Source organism: Monodon monoceros, unplaced genomic scaffold (genome assembly GCF_005190385.1).
Source record: "Monodon monoceros isolate NGI ecotype Baffin Bay Population unplaced genomic scaffold, NGI_Narwhal_1 Super_Scaffold_21, whole genome shotgun sequence".
Classification (NCBI taxonomy): Eukaryota; Metazoa; Chordata; class Mammalia; order Artiodactyla; family Monodontidae; genus Monodon; species Monodon monoceros.
This window is the reverse complement of record NW_021703778.1, coordinates 131,705,847-131,718,228: the sequence shown is the minus strand read 5'-3', so window position 1 is coordinate 131,718,228 and position 12,382 is coordinate 131,705,847. Positions and strand designations below refer to the sequence as shown.

The 12,382-nt window shown below is 38.7% G+C and overlaps 1 protein-coding gene across 1 annotated transcript in view; it reads left to right on the top strand.

The window, feature by feature from the left end:
• Positions 1-547: 547 nt before the first annotated feature.
• The window catches only part of ARMH4 (armadillo like helical domain containing 4), a 125,898-nt gene continuing 114,063 nt past the window's right edge, over positions 548-12,382 (top strand). Inside the window, exons 1-2 of the mRNA XM_029239379.1 lie at positions 548-1,898; positions 10,508-10,762. Of these exons, the coding sequence (XP_029095212.1) occupies positions 563-1,898; positions 10,508-10,762 (1,591 nt within the window). The 5' untranslated portion in view covers positions 548-562. The remainder of the gene's footprint in view (positions 1,899-10,507; positions 10,763-12,382) is intronic.

Genomic DNA, 12,382 nt, shown 5'->3' with positions numbered 1-12,382 from the left:
TAATTGAAAGTCATTTATATACTTTAAAAACTCTTGAATGAAACTGGTATTCAGTATTTTATGATGATAATTAATAAGTTTTAAAACATACTTAAAAGGTTCTGTGAAAGTAATGTAAATAAATGTTAAAATTTACTTTTTATTTCCTGGATGTGTTGCTATTTCTGTAGTCATTTGACTCCATGATTAATAGCAGAATTGGGGAGAATATTACAAATGTGACTTCCAGGGTAGTCTATTTCAAGTAGGTATTTAAAAAACAATGAACTTAGTAACTACGTGTACCCTTTGCTAGAGAACTTCAAGTTAAGTCAGCTGAAAATTCAGCAGGGAAAAATGAACTGGGTTATCCACGTCTCAAAGGTACAAAGAAATAGAACATTCCTCTCCTATGTACTGTCTCTGAGCTGGGAGTCAAGGAGATTATTTTACTTATGGTTTAATTTAAAGGGGCTTATTTACAACATATTTATATGACAGTTTGATATGCTTTATTTTTCTGCAGGACTCAGTTACTGGAATTGTCAACTCTACCAATTTATGTGCACGTTTCTCTTCCACTATGAGCAGACCAGTTGTACTGCACATTTGGCTGGCTTTCTGTAGCCTTCTACTTCTCAGCTTTGCCACACAATGTCTGGCCTTCCCCAATGTGGAAAGAAGGGAGATAGCACCTGTTCATGAAGAAGAAGGGCAGTCTGAGAGGCTGAACACAGATGACCTAGAAAATAACTCCATTACTTCAAAGTACACTCTGGTCTCTGAAGAACCAATGATAGTGTTAGCAGGACCATCAACAATGTCATTAAATAAAGTATTCCCTAGTAACAAAGAAACCCCTCCTATAGGAGCTGGGCTCACGCAGCCTGATAGCCCTGGCGTTTACACTGCTACTGAGCCAGTGATCTCAGCAGGGGAAGAAGTGTTTGGTTCCAGCCAGCCAGAGAGAATGTCTCCCGAAAGCCGACTTTCCAAGGCCATGTTAACCAACCCTATCACTCCAACTGCTTCTCTGAATATTGATGAGAAGGAGGAATCCTCCCATAGTACCATCATTCAGCCCATTGTGGAAGGGACCACCGAAGCAACACAAGGTTTTCTGCACTATGTGGATGATCAATTGTTTGCAACTGAAAATCAGGCAGGAGTTAGTCTGGGATATTCACCTTTATCCTACGTGAATGCTAAAGAGATGCTAACCACCCGTCCAAGGACTGAGAAATTTGAAGCAGACCCAGAGCATAAGACAACTTCTTTTCCTGGTGCTGAGCCCACAGCAGGCGCTGAGCCTTCCCAGATGACAGCTGATAATACCCAGGCTACTGCCACCAAGCACTGGCTCGCAACCTCCGAGTCCACCCTGAGTGTTGAGCCAGAAACTGACAGCCTGCTGGGAGCCCCAGAAGTCACAGTGAGTGTCACCATAGCTGTTCCAGCTGTCTCCGTTGTAAGTGTTGAGTGGGATGACACCAAATTAGAGAGTGTAAGCCAGATAAAGACCCCAAAGCTTGGAGACAATACAGAGACTCAGGTGAGAATGGAAACATCTCAGACAACCCAAGCAACCAGTAATGGTATGGAAGGCATGAAAGGGGGCGAAACTTTGACAGAGGCTGCAGATGTGGCTCTGAGGCTGCCTGAAGGGGAAGCACACAGGGGAACAGCCCTGCTAATAGCACGTGGGGATGAGAGATCATCTGCCTTCACCGATCAAAGTTCCTTTAATCCCACAAGTCCAGTGGAAGGTATGAAAGTCTCTGTGGAAAACCTGGTCCAAAATACTGCAGACTTCATGGAATCCACCAAGGAGAACAATGCCATGCTGTTCTTAGAGACCACTGTTTCCATCTCAGAATATGAATCTGAGGTATATCAGCCATTGGGAAATACATTTAAAGGTAAAAGAAAGAAAGAAAAAAAAGGAAAATAAGCTTTGTTTAACTTGGAATGTTTCTGTTTGGTTTTATTATTTTTAATTGACATATAGTTGACACATAACGTTGTAATGTTTTAGATGTTTTATGTTTTTTTTTAAAGTGACAATTTAGAAGTAAGTTATCTAAGTTTTAATGAAAAGCAAAAGTAAATAAATAAAAAATGCATTTTTCATAAAAATTACATCCAAATATAACCCCTGCATATAGACCTGTGGTATTCAAATGGGAATAATTTGTGTCATGCCTTCTGCCCGCCCCCGCGCCAATCATTTGGCAATGTTTGGAGACATTTTTTCCGGTTTTATTGAAATGTAATTGACATATGGCACTGTGTAAGTTTAAGTTGTGTGGCATAATGATTTGACCTACATACAACATGAAATGATTATCACAATAAATTTAGTGAACTTCCATCAACTCATGTAGATACAAAATTAAAGAAATAGAAAAACATTTTTTTTTCTTGTAATGAGAACTCTTAGGATTTACTCTCTTAACTTTCATATATAGCATATGGCAGTGTTAATTATATTTATCATATTGTACATCACTAGTACTTATTTATCTTACACCTGGAGGTTTGTACCTTTTGACTGCCTTCATCCAGTTTCCCCTCCCCCTATCCCCTGCCTCTAGTAACCACAAATCTGATCTCTTTTTCTATGAGTGTGTTTGTTTTTGAAATATAATTGGCCTAAAACACTGTGTTAGTTCCTAGTTAGTTAATTGAACAACATAGTGATTCGGTATTTCTATACATTACAAAATGATCACCATGATAAGTCTAGTTACCAGCTGTCACCATACAAAGATGTTACATATTTATTGACTATATTCCCCACACTGTACATTTCATACCTGTGACTCATTTATTTTGCACCTGGAAGTTTGTACCGCTTAATCTCCATTACCTATTTCTTGAGACATTTTTGGTCATCACAGTAGAGAGCATCTAGGGGGTAGAGGCCAAGATGCTGCTAAACGTCCTACAGTGCACAGCAACCAAGATATATCTGAGCCAAAAAATATATATATGTGTGTATATATATATATCTGAGAAACCCTGATATAGATTAATAGTTTTTAAACCTTTTATTATGAAAATGTGTATATTTACAGGAAAATGTGAAAAAATTAGCTATATGTTTAAATGATATACTCAACAATGTTGGATACTTATTTATACATTGTTGTAAAAAGTACTCACATTCCTGATATTTCTTACCAAAAAGCCTTAGGTAAATATTTATTTCATAGTATTAACCATATGAGTTCTCTGACTTTGTTTTCCTAAAAAGAAATTCTTCTAGAAATAAGGGGGGAAAAAATACCAGTACAGATAAATCCTCTCTGCTGGCTTGATTCTCCACTTTCTACTTCCTCGTGGCTTCTACATCTGTGAATGCTATGAGCTGACAATCCTTGCATTTGTTGCTGATGGATGATGTTTTTCTTTTATTGTGTGTAGTTGGTCAGATAACAGAATAGGGAGGGAAAGACTTAGTGTAATGTGCATATGCTCATTCCAAATTGTTTTGGAATATGTACAGTTGTTACTCCAGCTAATGGAAAATATCAAATTAATAATATGTTTTAGAAAGTGTTATGGAGATTGAATTAAAACGATAAAAGATTTAATTTTACATGTCCAATTAATTTTTTTTTTTTTGCGGTACGCAGACCTCTCACTGTTGTGGCCTCTCCCGTTGCGGAGCACAGGCTCCAGATGCGCAGGCTCAGCGGCCATGGCCCATGGGCCCAGCTGCTCCGCGGCATGTGGGATCTTCCCAGACCGGGGCACGAACCCGTGTCCCCTGCATTGGCAGGCGGACTCTCAACCACTGCGCAACCAGGGAAGCCCTCCAATTCATTTTTTAAAGACTGTAAGACTTAGTATACTGGAAGTTTTCGTAGAAGCTTCCAGAAAATGTTTTGTAAGTTGGTTTTTAAATTCTATTAAGAGAGTTGGGTCCACATGACCATGCAGATATTAAATATGACCAAACAAGAAGTTTATTTCAGTTCTCCATTACACTTTAAGATATTCCTGTAGCATTAAATCATGTAGTTCCAGATTATTCACTGCACAGTTGAATCCATGATTCTTATGTACTAGACTTGCATTAGCTTCCATTAATACAGCCTAAAAACGTAAAATGAATTTGGTAATTGATTGGTTTTTTTTGATTATTGAATATACTCCTTACTTAGTCATAATTGCCTCACTTAACTACAGTCTTTTAACAGGCAATTCCCAGCACAATATATGGCACATAGTAGGTGCTCAGTAAATATCTGTTCATTGAATGACTAAATGAAGATAGAGAACCATTCAGACTAGAATTATCTAATCCAACTGCCTGCATTGTCCAAATTAATCAAAAAGCTTCTAAAAATTCTTGGTAGAGAGAGGAATGGTCAAATAATTCCTTTCAACTTTACTTTTTTTGTTGTTTTGTAGAGTTAAAAATAATGTGAAAAATTGAGATTATTGACAGTAGTAGTAAGAGAATAGCCAAAAAGCTTTTCTACCCATTTTCTGGTGATTACAAGCATTTCTGAGAAGTAAACCACTCAATCCCACACAATCTAGTTTTAAGAAAGGTCACTTTTGCAGAACAGGTTTGGATTTCCTCCTTGAGTCTCCTTCTCAAGATCATTAAGTGACCTCAAAGGCCCTGCCCAGGACAAATGCTGATCCTAGTGACCTCAAGGAGGGAGGAATATGTGACAACTACAGTCTGTGGAGCTCCCAGGAGGGTGATAACTTTCACCTTTTCTCCCCCCAGAGAGTGACATTGTCAAAAGAGTGCTTCAGAAATATCCTGGATTGTGTCTTATCCCAGGAGCTTCTGAAGGAGCTGGAGAAACTGGAGTCATTAGTTTCTGAACGAAGCCAGTGGCACCTGGTTGCATTGGCAGAGGGACTTTGGAACTGTTCTGCCCATTAAGACATTTTAATCAATCAAGAAGGTTTAGTCACACTGATGTGGTCAGCTGGTTTCACAACTGAGCTTGATTAAAATTTTTCCAATCTGTTTCTCCATCTGGAAATGGGGAAGACAAAATTAAATCTAAGGGCTTTCCTTCCTTATTTGTCTAAGAGGGGTGTCTAAGGTCTCGGCTCACCCCCTGCAGGGCTGGTAACTGTGACTGATGAACTGTCATGACCAACCCATTGCATTATCCTACCAAGTTCTTGAAGTGAACTTTCAGCAAACCTACTGGCTGTATTCAGATTTGTTGACTCCTGCAGGTTAGGCTCTAGAGAAATTTTATACAGGAATTCTGTAAATGTGATGGGGGTGCAGGTTGTGTGTTTTACTCATCATTGGAAAAGAAAGAGGGAATAGGGGTGGATATATGTGAATAGCTGATGATGGAAATTCAGCCAAGGAACTGGGGGTGGCTTCCAATACTTGGAAGATGGACTTTTATCCCTGGGTGTCCTGAATTTTAACTCTTAATTTTTACTCCATTAAAATGCCTTAAATTTCAAAAAAAAGAAGTAAACACCTCAAATGCCAATCATTTTAGGGCCCAGGGACTACTTAAGACATTCTCTTCTTCAGGGAATGAAATAATTTCTTGGCATTTTTGGGTATTATGAACAGATGAGGATCCTGAGATTATAGTCAGTTCTCTGATTCAGCTGGTTCTTCAGCTGTTTCACTTGAAGATCAGGTTTTAAAAGCAATCTATAATAATTATATATATTTTCTCTACAGGAATTGGGAAGAATGAGAGATGTGGAGAAATTCTGAATGTTATTTAAAAAATTCCCATTACTATTTCTAGCTTTCACTCTTCTTTCTCTAACAGCAGTCACTTATTCAAAGTATTATACCATGCCCATTTTTGAAAAAAGTTGTTTTATTTATTTATTTTTGGCTGCATTGGGTCTTTGTTGCCGCGCATGGGCTTTCTCTAGTTGCGGTGAGCGGGGGCTACTCTTCATTGTGGTGCGTGGGCTTCTCATTGCAGTGGCTTCTCTTGCTGTGGAGCACAGGCTCTAGGCGCGCGGGCTTCAGTAGTTGTGGCACGTGGGCTCAGTAGTTGTGGCTCGCGGGCTCTAGAGCGCAGGCTAAGTAGTTGTGGTGCATGGGCTTAGTTGCTTCACGACATGTGGATCTTCCCGGACCAGGGTTTGAACCCGGGCTCAAACCCGTTTTGCCTGCATTGGCAGGAGGATTCTTAACCACTGTCCCACCAGGGAAGGCCATACCATGCCCTTTTGATATTTCTTGCTGTTTCATGAAACTATGAGCATAGAGTGAACATTTATTTTGACATATTTTTTCTCAGAAGTGTTCATTATGCTTTAAAAAATGAGGGCAACATGGAGAATGCATACTGCTTAAAATGATAAAACTATATATTATCTTTTTGTGGCAAACATAGCATTGTCTTAGGTGCTAAAGATACAAAAAGGGCAATGAATCCTATCTCTCAAGAGATGTGTGATCTTATTTCAGAAAAAAACTTAATGGCACAAAGAGCAAATATGAATATGAAGCACAAGTAAGGTTGTCTTATAACCAGGTATATCAATCCATCAAATGTAAAAATCTCCAGTTCAAAGAAAAAATAGTCCAAACTGTTTGGAGACCAAGAAATGGAACTGGAAATGGAAATGGAACCAAAAAACACCGAAACACTATTTTAAAGCAAATAAATTGTTTCTGAGGAAAAATATTTTTAGTAATAGGAAGAACAATGAAGTCATTAATAAAAACTTTGAGAAAACATTTTCACCTATTTCTAGAATGTTATTTCTCATTGCATAATTTACCAGACTTGGTAATGTGCTAAGTATCTAGGATTAGTATTTAAAAAAAGAGAGATAACAGAGTCTTCTAGAAATTAAGTTTTCACAGTGGCTCAGTATTTGAAATTTCCAGCATAGCCCCTCCCTAGGAAGGGGGCAAATATTAACCCTTATAAATAGTCTTTAATAATGTATTTGAGTGGATTATAATGTTGTAAAGAAAGTGGACCTCTGATAGATACGTCATACCCCACAGGTCGGTTTCATTCTGTTTTATGATTTAAAAGCAAGTGCAGATCTTCTACAGAGGCTACTCCAAGTTGTTCCTTAGGCAATGGCAGGATTTCCTTTCTCATGGCTGAATAATATTCCTCTGTGTATGTGTGTGTATGTCTGTGTGTCTGTGTGTTTATCCATTCATCTGTTGATGGGATAAGCACAGTTAGCACAGTGGTTAAGAGCCCTAACTATGTAACCTGAGTCAGGTTCCTTAGCCTTTCTACACCTAAGTTGTTTGTAAAATGAGGTAATAATAGCTGATATTTATTGAATACTTACGAAGCACTGGGCATGTACTATTTTACATGTGTTATCTAATTTAATCTTTGTAAAAATGCTATGAGATAGATACTCTTATTATTTCCATTCTACCACTGAGGAAGCTCAAGGCCCAGAGAAATTAAGTAATTCGTTCAAGATCATGCAGATAGTAGGTGGCTGAGTCCGAATTGAGACCCAGGCAAATTGGGTCTAGAGCCTGGGTTCTTGGCCACTATGATATATGGCTTCCATAGAATATTAGTACCTACCTCCCCTTAGTACATATGGGAGGATAAAATAAGATAATGCCCGAGATGCAAGAAGAACTACAATCCTGCAGCCTGTGGAACAAAAACCACATTCACAGAAAGATAGACAAGATGAAAAGGCAGAGGGCTATGTACCAGATGAAGGAACAAGATGAAACCCCAGAAAAACAACTAAATGAAGTGGAGATAGGCAACCTTCCAGAAAAAGAATTCAGAATAATGATAGTGAAGATGATCCAGGACCTCGGAAAAAGAATGGAGGCAAAGATCAAGAAGATGCAAGAAATGTTTAACAAAGACCTAGAAGAATTAAAGAACAAACAAACAGAGATGAACAATACAATAACTGAAATGAAAACTACACTAGAAGGAATCAATAGTAGAATAACTGAGGCAGAAGAACGGATAAGTGACCTGGAAGACAGAATGGTGGAATTCACTGCTGTGGAATAGAATAAAGAAAAAAGAATGAAAAGAAATGAAGACATCCTGAGAGACCTCTGGAACAACATTAAACACAACAGCATTCACATTATAGGGGTCCCAGAAGGAGAAGAGAGAGAGAAAGGACCCGAGAAAATATTTGAAGAGATTATAGTCGAAAACTTCTCTAACATGGGAAAGGAAATAGCCACCCAAGTCCAGGAAGCGCAGCGAGTCCCATACAAGATAAACCCAAGGAGAAACACGCCGAGACACATAGTAATCAAATTGGCAAAAATTAAAGACAAAAAGAAATTATTGAAAGCAGCAAGGGAAAAACGACAAATAACATACAAGGGAACTCCCATAAGGTTAACAGCTGATTTCTCAGCAGAAACTCTACAAGCCGGAAGGGAGTGGCATGACGTACTTAAAGTGATGAAGGGGAAGAATCTACAATCAAGATTACTCTACCCGGCAAGGATCCCATTCAGATTCGATGGAGAAATCAAAAGCTTTACAGACAAGCAAAAGCTAAGAGAATTCAGCACCACCAAACCAACTCTACAACAAATGCTAAAGGAATTTCTCTTAAGTGGGAAACACACGAGAAGAAAAGGATCTACACAAACAAACCCAAAATAATTAAGAAAATGGTCAGAGGAACATACATATCGATAATTACCTTAAACATGAATGGATTAAATGCTCCAACCAAAAGACACAGGCTTGCTGAATGGATACAAAAACAAGACCCAAATATATGCTGTCTACAAGAGAACCACTTCAGACCTAGGGACACATACAGACGGAAAGTGAGGGGATGGAAAAAGATATTCCATGAAAATGGAAATCAAAAGAAAGCTGGAGTAGCAATACTCATATCAGGTAAAATAGACTTTAAAATAAAGAATGTTACAAGAGACAAAGAAGGACACTACATAATGATCAGGGGATCAATTCAAGAAGAAGAGATAACAATTATAAATATATATGCACCCAACATAGGAGCACCTGAATACACGAGGCAACTGCTAACAGCTATAAAAGAGGAAATCGATAGTAACACAATAATAGTGGGGGACTTTAACATCTCACTTACACCAATGGACAGATCATCCAAAATGAAAATAAATAAGGAAACAGAAGATTTAAATGACACAATAGACCAGAGAGATTTAATTGATATTTATAGGGCATTCCATCCGAAAACAGCAGATTACACTTTCTTCTCAAGTGCACATGGAACATTCTCCAGGATAGATCACATCTTGGGTCACAAATCAAGCCTCAGTAAATTTAAGAAAGTTGAAATCATATCAAGCATCTTTTCTGACCACAACACTATGAGATTAGAAATGAGTTACAGGGAAAAATACGTAAAAAACACAAACACATGGAGGCTAAACAATACGTTACTAAATAACCAAGAGATCACTGAAGAAATCAAAGAGGAAATTAAAAAATACCTAGAGACAAATGACAATGAAAACATGGTGATCCAAAACCTATGGGATGCAGCAAAAGCAGTTCTAAGAGGGAAGTTTATAGCTATACAATCCTACCTCAAGGAACAAGAAAAATCTCAAATAAACGATCTAACCTTACACCCAAAGGAACTAGAGAAAGAAGAACAAACAAAACCCAAAATTAGCAGAAGGAAAGAAATCATAAAGATCAGAGCAGAAATAAATGAAAAAAAAAAAAGATAATGCCCATCATGCACTTAGCACTGTGTGTATGGCACGTAATGAGAACTCAGTAAACATTAGTTATTGTAATTAGTATCCTTTAATTCAAAATGTCAAGTTCCTGTTCCCCTTCAGGAATGCAAATGTGAAAATTAATACACACAAGTGCTTCTGAGAATTCTTTTTAAATTTTTATTTATTTATTTATTTATTTTTGGCTGCATTGGGTCTTTGTTGCTGTGCACAGACTTTCTCTAGTTGCGGTGAGCAGGGGCTACTCTTCATTGTGGTGCATGGGCTTCTCATTGCTGTGGCTTCTCCTGTTGTGGAACACGGACTCTAGGTGTGCAGGCTTCAGTAGTTGTGGCACGTGGGCTCATTAGTTGTGGCTCGTGGGCTCTAGAGCACAGGCTCAGTAGCTGTGGCTCATGGGCTTAGTTGCTCCACAGCATGTGGGATCTTCCCGGACCAGGACTCGAACCCAGGTCCCCTGCATTGGCAGGTGGATTCTTAACCACTGTGCCACCAGGGAAGTCCCTGCTTCTGAGCATTTTTGAACTTAGTTTTGTATAATTTGTTTCTGAGCAAATTGATTATGTTGATATTCATAAAAGGGAGCTCAGCTGTTGATTTTCCTGTTTTGTTTTAAATGTTATTCTGTTGTTTTTTATATTAACATCTTTATCTCTGTCTTAGATTGATTCATGACTCCTGAAAACAGCGACACTGAAAACATTTATTTCCTGGCAGTTTGTTTCTCTCCCTTCTCATTCCCTGAAATGGCTGTCTGCTTTTTTGTTTTTAATTACTAATTATATAGTGACTTTTTCAGGTATAGGGATTCAGTGTATTTAAAAATGTTGTTTCCTCCCTTTTAAGGCATCATCACTCAAGAGATGACAACAGCTGTTCAAGAAGCAGAAGCCACTTTATCTTCAGTGGTGCAAGAGCAGCAGGTTTCTACCCTCGAGGTTACCAGAGGAGATGTCGAGACTGAGGGAGGGAAAGAGTTGCCCTCTGCCACAGCTGATGCTCCTGGTGTTACTCAGCTGTCGAGAAGATGGGAGCCTCTGGCCACTGTGGTTTCAACGACACCCGTTCCTATGTCTTTCGAAATTACTCCCGCTGTAGAAGGTCTGTAAGGGAGAGAATTGTGCTCAGTGTTTTGGGGGTGGATCTTTTCTGAGTTGATGAGGAATAGAATGAGTGAGGCAGATGGCCCTGTCACCAAGGTGCACACACACACACACACACACACACATACACACACACATACACGCATACACACGTACACACACGCATACACACAATACACAAACACACACACACACATACACACACACACACACACACACACACACACACCCCTCACCTGGAAGTATATTTTTTCAGCAGGAATGGTAGGTGAACTCTTTCTTGTTTGGAGAGGTGTGGCACAGCTAAAGGACAAGGGGTTAGTTCCCAAGTAAAATCTCCTGGTGGCTCATCTCTGAGGCCCATGAAGGCCGAGTCTCCTGAGAACTCTCTCCTAGTTTGACATGTCTGGCTGCTAGGTGCCAGCGGGGTGAAACCAGCAAGGACCTGGGGGTGAAACCAACAAAGACGTGGGTTTGAATCCCAGCTTTGGCCCTCACTAGCACTGTGGCTTCAAGAAAGTTTCTTAATGTCTCCAAGCCTTGGTTTGTTCCTCTTTAAATAATGCCTACCTGTCTTATGGGTTATTTTAAGGATTTTGAATAATGTATAAAAAGTACTTTCTATGTAGGAGGCCCACAGATGCTCTGATATCTTAAGGACAGTGAAGTTTTGGAATCTGGGTGATCATCAGAATCACCTGAGAATACAAAAATTATTATTATTATTTAGTTATTATTTTTGGACTTCATGTCTCTGTCTCATCGTTGGTCTAAGTAAATCCTACTTTTATTTATTAACTGAGTTATCTTTAACAATGTAATAAATACCTTCTAATCCTGCCTGCCGGCCTCCCCTGCAAAAAAAACCCTTAGGATCTTGTCAGTAATCTACAGGTAACCCCATGACCCTTCCCATCTAAACCCCATCCTCCTCTGTTAACCATTAACCTGAATCTTGTGTTCATCATTTCCTTGACTTCCTTTTCTTTTAGTTTTATCGTGTCTGTATGTACTCCTGATATTATACACTTAAAACTTTTAGATTTTTTACTTTATCAAAACAGTATTGTGCTGTGGATAGCCTTTTTGGGACTTTGTTTTTTTTTACTTAATATTCTAAGGCCTATATTTACTTACCGCAGCTCTTTTGCTTTGACTGCTTGCAATATTCCATTATGAAAATGTATCACAGTTTATTCACCCAATCTTCATCCAGTCTTTTCTAGTGATTTGCATTTGGGTCATTTCCAGGTTTGGCTATTGTGAACACGGCTGCCATGAATATTCTTTTACGTATTCTCCATTGCACGTGTGTAGGAGATTCTCTTGGGTATATACCTAGGAACTGAATTGCTGGACAATAGGGCATATGAATATTTCACTTTAGGAGGCAATGCCTAACTGCTTTCCAAAGTGGTTGCTTCCATTTATACTGCAAACAGCAATGTATATGAGAATCTGTGGATCCATATCCTGGGAGCTTTCACAAATAATTTCTCAGGCTTCATCACCAAGGAGGTTCTGATTCGGTATGTTGGGATATGTAGAAAGCATGAAAACTGACATTTAAAAAATTACCTCAAGAGATTCTGATGATCCACCAAGCTTGCAAAATACT